This window comes from Onychostoma macrolepis, chromosome 25 (assembly GCF_012432095.1).
Source record: "Onychostoma macrolepis isolate SWU-2019 chromosome 25, ASM1243209v1, whole genome shotgun sequence".
NCBI classification, from domain to species: domain Eukaryota; kingdom Metazoa; phylum Chordata; class Actinopteri; order Cypriniformes; family Cyprinidae; genus Onychostoma; species Onychostoma macrolepis.
The window spans coordinates 7,098,083-7,114,428 of NC_081179.1; the positions used below are offsets into that span (position 1 = coordinate 7,098,083).

Sequence of the window (16,346 nt, forward strand, 5' to 3'; positions counted from 1 at the left end):
CATCATGTTGAAGCTACTTAGGCTGCCATGTTCTTCTTCTCTGAAAGTGAAGATATAGTGAAAAATCTGGTAGCAGGCTTCTCATAAATAAATTTTATTGTGCATGTTATTTTTTGACAGACAAAATATTACATTCAGCTGTCGCAAATTTGTTAACTTTTGAAAATCAAGATCTATATTTTTTTTTTTTTTTTTTTTACCAGGAAAGGAGTGGTTTTGAAGCACAAAATATTTTATTTGAACCCATGAACATACAGATCCTCTTGTCAATAATATTGAAAAATCACTTTTTAAACCTCCCCCCACCTAGCCTTTAGTAGATTATCACTCTGGGATCTGGAAATGATTGCCCCATCACAGGGCATTCTGGGAGACTGAGTGCTTTCAGACAGGTCGTTTCAAAGCAGTAAATCTGTTTCAGTTAATGGCTCCACAGTGAAGGTTATTTAAGGGTATTCTTTGTCACTGTGAGGTAAAAGGTCAGAGGAAATGATCGTTGACCGTCCATCAAAGCAAAGGAAGCGTGAATGGCCATTTCAGCAGTGAATTGTCAAACCCATCCAGAGAATGAGCGTCTGATTGAATTTGTCTGTTCTCATTGAATTCCAGTCTTTTTGAATTGTTGCGAAGGCACTAGTACAGTATGTATAAGCCCAAATTCATCAGTGAATGCAATGGGAGAAAAAAAGCCATAAAGGTTTATAACAACATTAGAGTGAGAATATTTATTTCTACTATTCCTTACTGACCAATATATCAACTAAACGTTAACATTTACTATATTAACATTTAGAATATGCCTCTAAAATAAATCTCATTTAAGTTATGAATATTTGCATGAAGCTGCAAATAGACCTAGTGTTCTTCTTTGTAAAAACGTTTATTTTGGGCGCTTCCTGATGTCATAAGCATAATGTGTGCATCCGTGGGTAGTATTTGCATCTCTAAGACTTTGATCTAAAATCTGTCCTTTAAAGGCTTAAATGAGTCTTTATGAATAATAAAACCGTAACGTAAGCAAACAGTCTTTGTCACAGTCTGAGAGCCAAACGCTCAAACCTGTTCAGCTTGCTGAATCCTCATTGCTCTTCAAACTGCATAGTGCCATTGAATGTCCTGATCCACAGCCAATCAGAAGAGCCGTAGCGTCTCTGAGACAGGGGATTGGCCGCGGTTGTGTGATGTCACAGAGGGAACCATCTCCACACATTCCGTGTTCATTCCAGCCCCAGGAGACAATCTGACCCCCTATAGAGAAACATTTAGAGACAGACATTTAGAGGTTTTATTTATTTATTTTACAAATAAACAAAAATTATTAAATTATAAAATTATACATTTTATAGAATTAAAATAAAGACTTCTTGATTTAGACAGACCGAGAGAGAGGCAGACAGATAGACAGACTTTATTTTATAATTTATTTACTAAGTAATTTAAATGACTTTTTAATTTAAAATAATTTAGAAGTTTTCTACAAAAATACCCTTTATATATAGATATATAATTTAAAGTAATTTAAATTCATTTTTTATCATTAAATACATTACATTTATTTTTACAAAGTAAAATATTAATTATTATAAAATATTAATTCTTAAATTAAACGAGATAAAAAGTAAATAAAGTACCGTAATTTATTTATTATAAAAATTTTGATTTTTTTTTTTTTACAAATAAACAAAAGGTGTGTTGGAGCTAAACTCTGCAGGACCGAGTGTGGTGACCCCTGCTTTAGGGATTATTTGCTCAACTGATGGAGAACGGCGCTTGCAACCCCAAAGTCATGGGTTCAATTCTCAGCAAACACACATTGGAAAAAAAAGTTATTTTTGCTAAAAGCATCTACAAAATCAATAATGAAAACAAAACGTCACAGGGACATTAAAAATGATTGTTGTGAATGTGGTTGCTTGTACACACATCACACCGGTGAATCAGTCTTGACAGACAGACAGAGACGTCTTGGACTCCAACACCTCGACACACGTCCAGCTGGTGGGTGTGGTCAAGCCTGCATCACCATGGAAGCACGTGCCACGGCAACATGGTTACATAACAGGTCCCGTCGCCACAGCAACCAGGAGCGAGCATGCTTTCTCAAGGGTAACTGGTTTTGTCGCCTACATTCCCCTATTCACTTTAACACATGCGTCCTTACCAGTCCATTGTTTTCTTGTCTGTAAGTGATCTACGATTATGCAAAATCATTAATTATTATCATTAAAAAAAAAAGAAAAAGAAAAGTAGGACTATTGCACACGAAAATGACATTGTGAACATAAAAAAGGCAAAAATGTCTAGTGAATGTCTAGTGTCCTTGTGGATAACGTGATATTCACAAAACAAGACCTCGTGTTCAGTCGATGATGCACAGCAAAACTGTTCCCATGGCAACACACTTCCAGACCATAGAAACATATAGAATGGCATACTAATCTAGACAAGAGAACAGGAAAAAGAAGTCGCTGAAGCTTTAAAGAGATGGGTGAACATGGTCACCGCTGTTTAATCTCATTTAAAGATGGAAGTGTCATGTGTGCTTAGAAAACGCTGTGTGATTCCCGAGGCACGCTGGGATGTTATTCCTTTGCTCTGTTGTGCCACAAGACGTCATGATTTTGTCCCATCACACAAAGGAACAAAAGATTCCCCAAGAAACCAATACTTCTTTAATAATCACAAATATGTCTTTTCAAGGTAACTTGGTTGTCATATTAGCTAATGAATTCAACTGCTTCCATATTTGTTTGAACACAATTTAGAAAGAAATGAACCATAAATAAATGCACTAAATGTCATGTCTACATATTGTTGTCAGTTGCATTACTGATTTGGAGAGTCATAGTGTTGATTTGGAGAGTCATGGAGTCGTGGAAATAGAAATGTGGATCATATTTCACCTCAAAGGCAAAAAAAAGAAAAGAATTGAGAATTCTCATTTCATTCTGATTAATATAATATAGAAATGACACAATGGACGCAATGATTTTTTAATTAGCAAAAATTAAACAACAAATACTGCTTCAATTAAATAAAATTTACTATTAGAATAGTATATAAATATATATATATATATATATATATATATATATATATATATATATATACAGTATATATATATATATATATATATTAATTACACATTCATTGATTATATATAATATTAGTGCTGTCAAAGATTAATCGCATCCAAAATAAAAGTTGTTTACATAATATACTATATAGTGTGTACTGTGTATATTTATTATGTGTATATAAATACACACACATGCTGTCACGGTTATGTTTAGTTATAGTTTCATCATCATGGACTCTTAGTTTTGTTTTCATGGACTTCTTCAGTCACATGTATTCCTTTGTTCAGTTTTCCTGCCACTCTTTAGTTGTCATGGTAATTCATTTAATCAACTCAGGTGTTCATCGTTACTGCCCTTATTTGTCTTGTATTTAAGTTGCTGCTGTCTGACCTTTCAGTTGTCTGGTATTGTCTGTGTTGTACACAGCTGTCTTGCTATCTGTGGATGTATTTAATAAACCTTGTTTGATTTTCATTATCGTCTTCATCCTTGGACTAATCGTGACAGATGCATGTATATATTTCAGAAAAATTTTATTTTTACATATAAAATTTATAATATAAATTATATGAATATAAATTTAGACATGTAAATATTTTTTAAACATATACATTATAAATATACACAACACACACACATATATTACGCAAACAAAAACTTTTATTTTGGATGTGATTAATCATATAAATATAAATGTACATTTATATTAGTTTTTGTTTGCATAATATATGTACATTTATATATGATTAATCGTTAATAAATCGCATCCAAAATAAAAATTGTTTGCATAATGTGTGTGTGTTCTGTGTATATTTATAATGTATATATAAATACACACACTTAAGGTATATATTTTGAAAATATTTACATATAATATATATTCATATAATTTATATTATAAATATATTTAAAACAACAAATTATTAAAATAAAAAAATAATATTGTAAAAATAACATTTTTCTGAAACATATACATGCATGTGTGTGTATTTATATATACACATGATAAATATACACAGTACACATACATGTAATATGTAAACAAAAACTTTTTTTTTTGGATGCGATTAATCACGATTAATCATATAAATGTACATATATATAAAATATTTCATGAAATAATAATAATGCAAAAAAAGTGTAAGTGGTCCTAAAAATAAGGCATTGTTTTCTTTATGCAAAATATAATTTCTCATTTTTTTCTTTTGATTGTGGGATGAAATATAACAGGATAACAGGCAAAAACAGCAAGAAGAGAGTTTTAAAGTTCACAAACAAACTACATGAACTGCAATTAGTCAAGGATATAACCATTTTTTTCTCTGTCTAAGTTGCTGGGGAATTAAAAGATTGAAAGCAATAGAAATAGCTTCTACATCAATAACTTATTCTTTTGCAGCGATGGCTCATTTCCCTCTGATGCCCTTACACAAAGACACAAGGACTAATTCCCAGCACCCTTCTATGATAGCAGTAAAGATCACAGCACGGAGCCAGCGGCTTAATTACTCCAGCAACAGATACTCATCTGTCCTAAAGCTGAAGATGCGGCGCTGAAACTGTCCTATTACTGAAATCCAGACGTTCAACTCTCAACAGTACAGAAGGCAGAGCTGGGCTCAGCGTTAATTCTGGCCATCAGGCTTAGCGAAACCTCAAGATGCTGGCTTACTTACTTTAATCCTGTCTTTTTCTCTCCCAGGCTCAATGTCAGAGCAGTCACATCCCATAATAAGCTACTTTACACCTAAAGATACTGTAGAATTATTGCCATGGCAACAGTATATGGGATGAAACCTCAGTACAAGAGAGAATCTGCTGGGTGTCCGGAAACATGGAAAGAAAATGCCTGGGTCATATTTCATCCCCAAATTAAAAGGAAAATAAAAACGTTATTTTCATGACAATTAAGCACTTAAGCAATAAAACAATAATATTTAGTGAAATGTGGATGCTTAATTGATTTATAAAATAAAGAAATATATACGGTATATATTTTACAAATGGATAATAATACACACATTATATTTCTTTCATTTAAAAATAATAATAATTAATTGCAAAGCGATAATTAAAAATTTTAATCATAATTTACTGTGGTAATGAGAGTATTAAAAATGGAAACAAATAAAAATAATTCATTCATGCTACAACTATTTTTTACTATAAAAACTATAAAACTCATCATTAAGGATGACAACAAACAGAACAAAAAAAAAAAACAGTAAAACATTCATTACAGTAAAATTTGGGGGACAACATGCTTGATTGTCATGAAAATAATGGCTTCATTGTATGCTAAATAAATATATACATTTTTGGTGAACTATGTGAGATTCACCTGATGAAGCTAAGAGAAAACCCTTGGTCTTTCGTTTGAGTGACATTTGGATTTCTGATGGGTGGCAGTGATTGACTCCCAGTATTCATTTCAAAGAGTGCGTGACGAAGGCCTTGACAGCTTTCTTTTTAATAACTGTTATGGGAAATTAGATACATGAAGACCACAGGTGTTGCCATGGAGACTAGATACCAAAAACATTCATAACATGATCACAGAGTGATCTGTGAAAAAAATCATGCACGCTTGTGTGATTTATAAAAAAAATTTTTTTTAAATTATATAAATGTAACACACACACACACACACACACACACACACACACACACACACATACATATACATATATATACCTGATTTTTAAAACACTTATTTGAAAATAGCATAACATTTTTTATATACAAATACAGAGCTGGGTAGTAATCTGGATTACATATTCAGATTAAAAAAATTAAGTACTTGTAATTAGATTAAATTACATTTTAAAATACTCATAATTAGACTACGGGCTGCACTGGATAAGCCTTAAAAAAATAATTTCATGTTTAAGAAGTGTTTCAACATTGCATCAACTACTGATGAACACTAAAATGCACACATTAAAATGCACAAATTCTCCAACGTTTTTGTCATCTGATCCTCTTTCACCCTAATATATTTTTATTTGAAGCACCCCTGAGATTTTAAAATAAATATCACATTCGCATGTTCATGGTTCTCTGACATTGATTATGGTCACATGACATGCAGTGTTTTATTTTGATTCATTTTAAAGGTATTTGTTTTAATTAAACATTGTTATGATTTAATTAATTATTAGCTTTTCATTAAACTCATAAACTCCCTGCAGTTCCTTCACAAACCCAGCTTGGGAGACCTTGACGTAATATAAAAATACAAAGAGTAAGAAAATATTTGTTGTTATCAACAACATGAAGTGCATTAAAGATTATATCAATATGGTGCACAATTACCCTATTTAAATCAATGCGAAAAACGAGACAGATCAAAAGTAATCTAAAAGTAGTCTGATTATATTACCTAAAATGTGTAATGTAATGGATTACATTACTATCTTCAATTTTTGTCATGTCACAAAATAAAATAAAATAAAATACCATATATTTGATTTCCTATAAGACAAACACCCAGGCTCATTGTACTCACCCACAACAGCCAGGTTGTGTTCAGATCCACATGCAATCTGCAAACAAACAGAGAAATTTGTGAGAAAACACCTATTATGTGCTCTGCTCACATTCCAAACACAATAATCCCTGACAGACCTCAGTCTGACCCTCTCACACACACACACACACACACACACACACACGTCACACACACAAACAAACTCTCTTCATGCCTGTAACAGGAGCTGGGATGCCTGAATCGAACATTCCTTGCTGGGAAGCGGGTACGAGGACTGAGGCATACAGCGGTTTGGGGGTGGGGAGGGGTGATTTACACATCCAGCCATGCAGAGAGGCTTCCTGCACTCAAAAATAGCACAAACACACAAGCGGCCCCCGATGCCGGAGTCATATGTCCGTTACCATGACGACCCGTGAGGATGTGAGTGGGTGACCGGGCGTCTCTGGTTGGTTTATTAATGTTTGGTGATCAGAGCTCGTTATGTGGAGGAAATGGGTTGCTAGTGGACAAAAACACATCGCTAATGCTCTCTGCCGGAGCTGGGAGGATGCCGTCCACACAGACATGCTCCAGTTAGTGGAAATTATACCAGTGCATTATGGGAAAAGGCAGGCTGAAACTTCTCTTGTTTCAGGACCAAATATCTATGAACCTAAAACTAAAGATGCCTTTCTATCTTTGCTCTGTCTTGGAGTTTACTTTACTCTTGTTAAAAGTGAAAAAAAAGAAGTTAAAATAATTACATAAATTAGTAAAATTATTTATTAATTTGTAATTATTAATTTTGAATAATTTAGGAATATTTTATTTATTAATTTAAATAATCCATGAAGATTTAATATATTTATGTATTTATTTATTATTAATTTTACAGAGCTTTTCTTTTTAATTTCTTTAATTACTTTCTAAAGACATAAAATTAGAAACAAAAGAATTATATATTTTTAAATTTAGCATAAATTATGAAATACTATTATTTATGTAGAATAATTTATATTATATTACATTGTTAGAATATTGCCATTTATTTAGAAAGCATATTTAGAATTATTTAGAACAATTTGCAAATCATGTCAGAAATTGAGCATTATATTTTCAATATTGTTTTAAATGGACATACACATTTAGAAACAAAAGATAATTACATTTATTAATTTAGAATAAACTATGAAATACATTTATTTATTTGAAATAATTTATGGAATACTTTTTGTTTATTTAGAATGATTCATTGAATATTTTTATGTATGTATTTAATGTATTCATTTTTAATGTAAAATAATGAAAAGATAATTTCTTAAATTGAACATAATATGAAATATCACATACAATTTTGTCTTTGCCATAATTATGACTATTTCTTAATTTGAACTTTTTAATCTCATAATTATAACTTACTATGTCACAATTTTGGATTTTAATCTTACAATTTAGATTTGTTTATCAGCATAATTTTGATTTAATATCTTGTAATTTTTAACCAGAATTTGTACTTTTTATGTCATAATTACAACTTATTAATCTTATGATTTCATAATATATGAAAGTACTTTTATGTATTAATTTTGAATATTCAGAATATTTTTTTCCATTTATTTATTTATTACATTTCTTAAATTAAGACTAATAATTTCAAAATAGCTTTAAACAGATATAAAAGTACATACAGTTAGAAACAAAAGATATGCGTGAGCAGATGATAAACTGGTAGGCCAGAGATGGAAATATTTCAAGCTGTTGATGTAACGGTCATTTAAATGCATAATGAATAATATTCAATGCAATAGAAATGTTGATCGTTATGGGAACGATGCAGTATTGATCCACGGTACACGGTACAAGGTTTTTTGCAGATACAGTACAAACAAAAGCAGAAGCCTCCTGTCAGACTCCACTGAATGATCTGTCCTGATGCAGTCTGTTTCTCTCGCCATCACCAACAAAACAACCCCGACTCCTCTTCACATCCACCCATCCGTCCCCAGCTGACCCCACGCCACACAAACACAGCCAGTCAAAACAACATTGGACAGAGGACAGCGACTGTCCAGACGTTAAGGACTGCTGTCAGATCAGTGACAAGGGACGCTGAATGTGTAGACTAAATACCAGTCTTGCTTAGCTAGACTTTTGACGATCAGCAAGTCTAGTCCACTTATTCTGGCCAAGAACCACCATTTTAGTCACAAAGAGATCCTCCAAGTGACATGCGAAGTGACCAACCAAAAGCACAATCCATCCCCAAAAATTCTTATTATTGTAATACAAACTTAAACTTAACGCAGAATTAAAAAATATAAATAATACAATGTAATTGTAAAATTATATATATATATATATATATACACACGCACAAAATATGTAAACAATGTTTTATACAGCATTTAATTTAAGATTTTGTTACTGGAATAATCTATAATCATATAAATTATAAATGTATTATAAAATGAATAAAAATGATTCAACTACAAAATTAACATAATACATTTTTAATTAAAATAAATGAAATTGTATTATTATTAAAAATAAACTAAAATTTAAATATAAAATTCTATTAAAATAAAAAAACTAAGTTAAAAATAAATAATTAATACAATTGATAAACTATTCCATTAAATACACATAAGTATGAATAAAAACAAAATATATAATATATCATTAATGTTTCATTTATATAAATATAGATTGTTCATATTACTCAAATTACAAAATATAAAATTAAATATAAAACATTGTTTATATATTTGATATCTGCTAAAAATAGAACACAAAGCATAAATACAGTAATTAACAATCATATATAGACTATATATGGATTTTACACAGACACACACATACATCTAACAGTAAATAAATAATTACTGTTCGATTTCATTTATATAATTATGGCTTATTCATCTTATTAATATTATATAATATTAAAATATCAGATTTCATAATTATTCATAAACACAAAGAATGTATTTTTGATATCTTAAAAGAATATAGTAAATCAAGTAAATACATTTGATGCTTTGCAATATGTAAATACATGTGTGTATTCTTTATTATAGATATTGTAACATACAACATACAAGCAAAATAAAAAAAATATTATGTTTATATATTTGATATAGATATAAAAATAAAACCCTGACAAATATAGAACCCAGACATCCTAGTCAGTGCCGACAGCTGTTTATCGAGATGCAGTTGTTCCCATCTGCCTCTGATAATGAAGTGCAGGATGAATGTCCCCACACCAAACATGCCTCAGGTACAGCACTGCACTGTGGGAGCTCAGACACAGACAGCTAGACTCCAGCGCTCTGGGTGGAAGTGTGAAACAGGCTGTCGGCTGCACCTCCATGTGTGAATGAACTCATTTTAAGAAATCATACCGCTCATTACTGGGAGCTCAGCTCTGGATCCTGGAAATCTCACAGTCTGGAGCCAGTGAAGACACCAGCTTCACCATGATTGGCCAATATGCCTTTGGGGGCGGGAACTGGGTTTTAACAATGGATTTGGAGTCTAAACAACAGTTCGGACACAATATAGACTGTCAGGGGTGTTAAAATAAACTTACTAGTACAATTTATGGTTTTAAAAGCTTAGTGAGACTGAGACTGATGCTTTCAAGATTAGAAAAGGACACAAAAGCAGTGTAAAACTATTATAAACGTTGCACTATATTCCACTAAATTATAAAGCATTATTGACTGAAATTTTGACTTTTTATGTCATCACTATGACTTATTAATCTCATAATTATGATTTACCAAACCATGATTTTTTTTCTTACGTGGCAGAAATGGACTTCCATATTTATGTGATAATTAATATTATTTAATAAATATTTCTTAAATAGTTGCACTTTATTATAGTGTTCAGTTAGTAATTTTAGTTACCAAGGCAACATTTCAAAACGTTCAGTTAGTTTAAGTTTTTATTTACATTACTTTTAAATATTTTAATTTTATTTTAGCTTTATTACAGTTTTTTTTTTTTTTTTAACTTTAGTTAACAATAACAACGCTGCATTTCTCACACGAAGCTATTGTATGACTTCTCAAAGTCTCCTTTTGTGTTCCACAGAAGACTGAAAGTCACATGGGTTTGGAACGACATGAGGGTGAATCAATGGTAGAAGAACTATTCCTTCAAGCCTCAGGCAAAGTCTTTCCGTCAACCACAATTCAGCTCTAAAACTTTATACTCCGTTTGTCACCGAAGGCTAAACGTGTCCCCGGACGCGGCTAAACTTTCTCCCTCCCTTTTGAGGTGTTATAGAGGATACTGTCCCCTGTACCGTCCTCATTTCCGTTCATCAACATACGCGTGCGGATGGGTCGCCAGTGGCAGGACATTGTAGTATAAGCAACTTTTGAGGATTAAATATGACAGAAGGTCCATCGACCAGGCGGGGAACGGCGAAAGCACAAAACAAAGTCACGCAAGGAGATCTGACAAACAGAAATATGTTTTGCAAGCCATAACAATGTCTGGACAACCTTTCCCTCTCTGCACCAACTTGAACTTAAAATAAAAAATGCAAAAAGACATAAATGCCAAATGTCTCTTTTCTCTCGCTCACAATATCTGAAGGCTGTTCTTTAATTTTAAGGTTCAGTGACGCACCAAACACGTAAAACCTGAGATTGAGTATAAAACACTGTGTCGTTGAGTCATTCTCTTCAATACGTATGCCCACAGATGCTGCATTCTCTAAGGTAAGAGATGACCTTCAATTTAAATCAGCGCTGTGTCTCTGGGCAGGATGAGAAAAGCATTGTGGGAATGTACAGAGTGTGTTTGCCCCCTGCTGGAAGACAATACGTACTGCATTCTCTCGCCTTTGAGTGAATTACATTATGCCAGTGAGTTCTTATGTCATCTTAGCAATAAAAAATATTTTTGGATAGTTGTGTTCTAAATTCTGATTGGATAGGTTGCATTCAAAGCCATTGTAATGATGTATGTGCACATGCGACCACATATTTGCTGAATTGTACATACATGTATGCCATAAGCATAAAAATACTATGTATGGAAGCTCTTTTCCACCACAAAAGAAAAAGTATATCATAATTTTGACTTTTTATATCTTAGTATGTCATTTTCACTATATATGTGTAATAAATACAACTTTTTATCTCATAATTATAGTGTCTTAAATTTGTCTTTTTATCTCATAATTATGACCTAGTATGTCATAATTTTGACTTTTTTAATCTAAAAATTTGGAATTTTTTTATCCCATAATTTTGACTTTTAATCACATAATTTCAATTTCTATGTCATAATTTTGTATTTTTAAACTCATAATTTAGATTTTTTTAATTCATAATTTCAACTTTTTTATCTCATAATATGACTGTCAAAATTGTGACATTTTTATACCATAATTTTATACCTTTTAATCTAATAATTTAGATTCTTTCTCTCATAATCTTAACTTTTTATCTCAGTATTTTGACTGTCATAATTTTGACTTTGTCTCTATTCATTTTAATCTCATATTTAAAATTTTCCAAAGCATTTTTTTTTTTTATGTGGCAGAAATGGGCTTCCATATTTATGTGATAATAATTTTTATTTATTAAATATTAGTGTCTTTCTACATTTGTTTATATACATAACACATACCTGTGTTGCTCCAAATAAAGCTTTAATCTCAATGGGGCGGCTTATACTTTGGCCAGAGTTTGTTGAAACGTCACACTCTTTTTCTGTACTCTGATTTATCAGTCCTAGCTGTCCGTAATTTGCTCTGCCCCATGTAAAGACCCGCCCACTCTCTGTGAATAGATAATATATTGTTAACTGTTATCACCAGAAAAAAGCTTTAAGAAAGATTTGTGTGAGAAAGTGTGTAGTATGACTCACCAGTTTTTGCGACAAGATGCGTCCAGCCGCTGTGAACGTCAGTCACTCTCTCGCCCTGCAGCAGAGATTGATCCAGAGCCACAGGAAGCGGCAGGAAGAGGCTCTTGCTGACCAGCTGACCATGTTTATTGCTTCCCCAGAGGAACACGTCACCTTTGACTGTAGAAATATGGGATTTTGTCTCTATCCCTACCAATCAGAGGTAGAGGACAAAATCAGTGTAATTTGAAAGTTCTCTCACCTGTCAAACAAACGCAGTGGGTGGAGCCTGCAACTACCTTCTGTGGGGTCACGTGATCGAACCCTGCAGATGAGAAAGTCAGCACAAGTGCTAGAAATAATTATAAATTAAACATATACTTTGACAGACATTCATGAGGTACACTAATAAAAAGTACTTATTTTTTAGAAGATGTCATGTATCCCAATGTGAGGCTGATTCAGCTTTAAGCACAACTCTGTGTGTGTGTGTGTGTGTGTGTGTGTGTGTGTGACGTGTGTGTGTGTGTGTGTGTGTGTGTGTGAGAATGTTACCCGGGACAAGGCAAGGCTCCTTAGAGGATAGATGTGCAGGAACAGGATGGGGACTTAATATTCTCTTAGCGTGACTCGACAGACCGGTTCCCCATTGATAAACACAACCTGATGCTTTAGACACGCACATGTAGACACACATATATACAAAAAACACATAATTATGATTAAATATTCAATTATACTATTACAATACACTTGTTATATGATATTGGAATTTGGTTTTCTTTACAATTGTATATTTAATACTTAAAACAAATTACAATATTAAAACTTATTTAATATGTTGAAGTTTTTTTCTTCCAATATTTAAATTTTTATTTAATATTTACTATAACATTTATTATTTCATATTATTTTAATATTTACATGTATTTAAGGATAATGATATTTAAATGATAATTATGATGAGCTATAAATTATAAAATAATATCTAATATAAAATTATTTTATTATACTTGATATAAAAACCTAGATTTATTTTCAATATTTAAAACAAATATACACATATTAAGACAAATAATTAAATACTACAATACATAAACATTTTTATATCTGATATTTTTATTCATATGCAATACCTGTATATGTAATTTAAATAGTATTAAAATATTCAATTGTAATATTAAAATTAAATTAATATTAATATAAATATATTTAATATTTAATTAGAATATTGAATACAAAATGGAATTTTTATGTTTGATTTGTTTTCAATATTTGAACAAATAATAATATTAAAATATATTTAATATATCATTAGAATAATTAATCAAAATAATTATATACGAGGATAGTATAATAGAATAGTATATATATATTAAAATTATAAAATTATACTGTTAAAGTTATTTCTTATATGCGATTAAAACAATCTATATTTATTATCAATATTCAAAACAAATATACATACATATAAATATAGATAGATAGATAATTAAATATTGTGATATTAAATTATAATTATTTTCATTATTAAATTATAAAATTATTAAAATAACATTTCTTACATGTGATATAAGAATCTATACTTACTTTCAATATTTCATAAACATAATAATAATTAGAAAAATATCATGTTAATTATAAAATGTAACCTAAAACAAATGTTATATATTTTATATTTATTTTACATATTATACGTAATACCTGTACTTGCTAATGCGTGTCTGAGCCCTGCAGCCACACTAGTTACCGGCTCATTCAGAGTCTGCAAGCAGAACAAAACATGATATTATTACACACCTCACACTTACAAACTTACACACTTATCACGTAAGAGTCTCATTATATTATCAGCTCTCGCCTTCACGTGTAAAGGTTCTGCTGAGTGCGTTATTCCTGGCGAGACGCCCAGCTGTCCAAATGCATTGGAGCCGCACACCAAGACCTGTCCATCACCTGAAAGACACAGATCAGATATCAGTTATTCAGCACTCAGTTAAACCAGATGAAGTCTCCACAGGCAGATCTAAGAGCACTTGATCTAATCAAACTCACAAAACCACTCAAAAATAACTGATGTCTGCAACACCCAAGCCCTTTTATTTTTCTACCCAGGCTCTCAATAATAGGAAGCCCGTTTCCGCCACTGAATAAAAAATAAAAAAGGTAATTGCTACTTTTATTGCACAATTCTGACTTTTTTTTCCTCGCAATTGCGAGTTTACATCTCGCAATTCTGACTTATTTCTAACTTTTTCTCAGAATTGTGAGATATAAACACAATTGCGAGTTATAAAGTCAGAATTGAGAGATATAAACTCGCAATTCTGACTTTTTTTCTCACAATTGCGAGCTTGTATCTTGCAATTCTGACTTTATATCTGGTACTGAATCAAAAATAAAAAAGGCAATTGCGACTTTTTATCTCGCAATTCTGACTTTTTTTTCGCAATTGCGAGTTATAAAGCCCAGTTCTGAGGAGAAAAAAAGACTGATATGTTGTCAAAAATGCGAGTTTATTTCTCACAATTCCGCCTTTTTTTTCTCAGAATTGCGTCATATAAACTCGGAATTCTGACATTTTTTCTCAGAATTGCATCATATAAACTCGGAATTCTAACTTTTTCTCAGAATTGTTAGATATAAACACAATTTCGAGTTACAAAGTCAGAATTGTGAGATATAAAGTCAGAATCGCAATTCTGACTTTTTTTTTACGCAATTGCAAGTTATAAAGCCCAGTTCTGAGGAGAAAAAAAGACTGATATGTTTTTATATCTCACATAGACTTTATAACTCGCAATTGCGAGTTTATATCACGCAATTCTGAGAAAACTAAATCAGAATCGCCAGTGTATATCTCTCAATTATGATTTCATTCCACACAATTACGAGTTTGTATCTCACAATTCTGAGAAAAAAGTCAGAACTGCGAGATGTAAAGTCGAAATTGTGAGAAAAAAGTCAGAATTGTGAGATAAAAAGTAAAAAGTTATTTTTTTTATTTTTTTTTTATTCAGTGGCAGAAACAGGCTTCCATACAATAATCTGACCACACAGAGTCCAGAATATGAATTTGAAGACGGTCACTCACCAGTCAGAATGACAGAGAAGTCCCAACCACAGGACACCTGCTGAACTCTTGTGCACCCAAGCAAAGGGCAAGGCTGAAAGGTTATGACCTCTGACGTGTGACTGAGCCCTAATTGTCCTTTGTGGTTGTGTCCACACATCAACAGCTCACCGGATTCTGGGTGGAGAAGTGTTTTTGTAATACTTCAACTTGACCGCTAGAGAGCGACATTGTTCCACAAATAAAAGGTCAGCAAATCCAGAAACAGTTTCAGGATTATTTCACAAATCCTTTCAGAGTGTTCACATTAATATCTATTATTTTCGCAGTGTTATAGGCGATCTAACCCGTGATGACAGCCGAATGTCCGCCTCCTCCGGTAATACAGCGGGTCTGCTCCGCCTGCAGTCCGCCGTCTGCACGCCGCGGCTCGGCTTGATCTTCCCTGTGTCCCTGTCCGAGCTGCCCGTAACTGTTGGCTCCCTGTGACACGAAATCACCATTTATTGTTTAGTAAGCGTTGTTTTGAGTAATTATTTCAGACTGCTTTAATTCATGTATGTTTGTACAAATGTGAATTTCGCGTATTCTCGTGGATTGAAAGATTGTAGACCGTTGTCACTACTGCAGATGTGTACATTTTGCACAATGAGAAGTAAATAAAACTTACCCACGTGTACAGAACATATTTTGACTGAGTTCCTTCCATCAGATTTAGTCGCAAACTGATGACATCGCCATGAAATCATGTAAACGTCACTGGGTTTAGAAATATTAGTGGGTAGAGTCATAAGACATATATATCTATCTATCTATGGGTAGAGTGACGGTGCAATCCCACAGTGGGCGGGGC

General features: G+C 32.1%; 1 protein-coding gene across 4 annotated transcripts; it reads right to left on the bottom strand.

The window, feature by feature from the left end:
* Positions 1-91: 91 nt before the first annotated feature.
* On the bottom strand, positions 92-16,311 carry sergef (secretion regulating guanine nucleotide exchange factor). Of its 4 annotated transcripts, XM_058766737.1 has the most exons (11): positions 16,164-16,311; positions 15,841-15,976; positions 15,515-15,670; positions 14,282-14,376; positions 14,125-14,185; positions 12,976-13,089; positions 12,683-12,745; positions 12,442-12,600; positions 12,202-12,353; positions 6,589-6,625; positions 92-1,248 (listed from the first exon to the last, which is right to left on the bottom strand). In XM_058766737.1, the coding sequence occupies exons 1-11, from the start codon at positions 16,200-16,202 to the stop codon at positions 1,064-1,066; spliced, it is 1,197 nt and encodes a 398-aa protein (XP_058622720.1). In that variant the 5' UTR covers positions 16,203-16,311; the 3' UTR covers positions 92-1,063. The 4 variants fall into 4 exon arrangements, with proteins under 4 accessions (XP_058622720.1, XP_058622721.1, XP_058622722.1 ...); XM_058766738.1 differs by lacking the exons at positions 92-1,248; positions 6,589-6,625 and adding an exon at positions 6,699-6,911; XM_058766739.1 differs by lacking the exons at positions 92-1,248; positions 6,589-6,625 and adding an exon at positions 9,603-10,045.
* Positions 16,312-16,346: the final 35 nt, after the last annotated feature.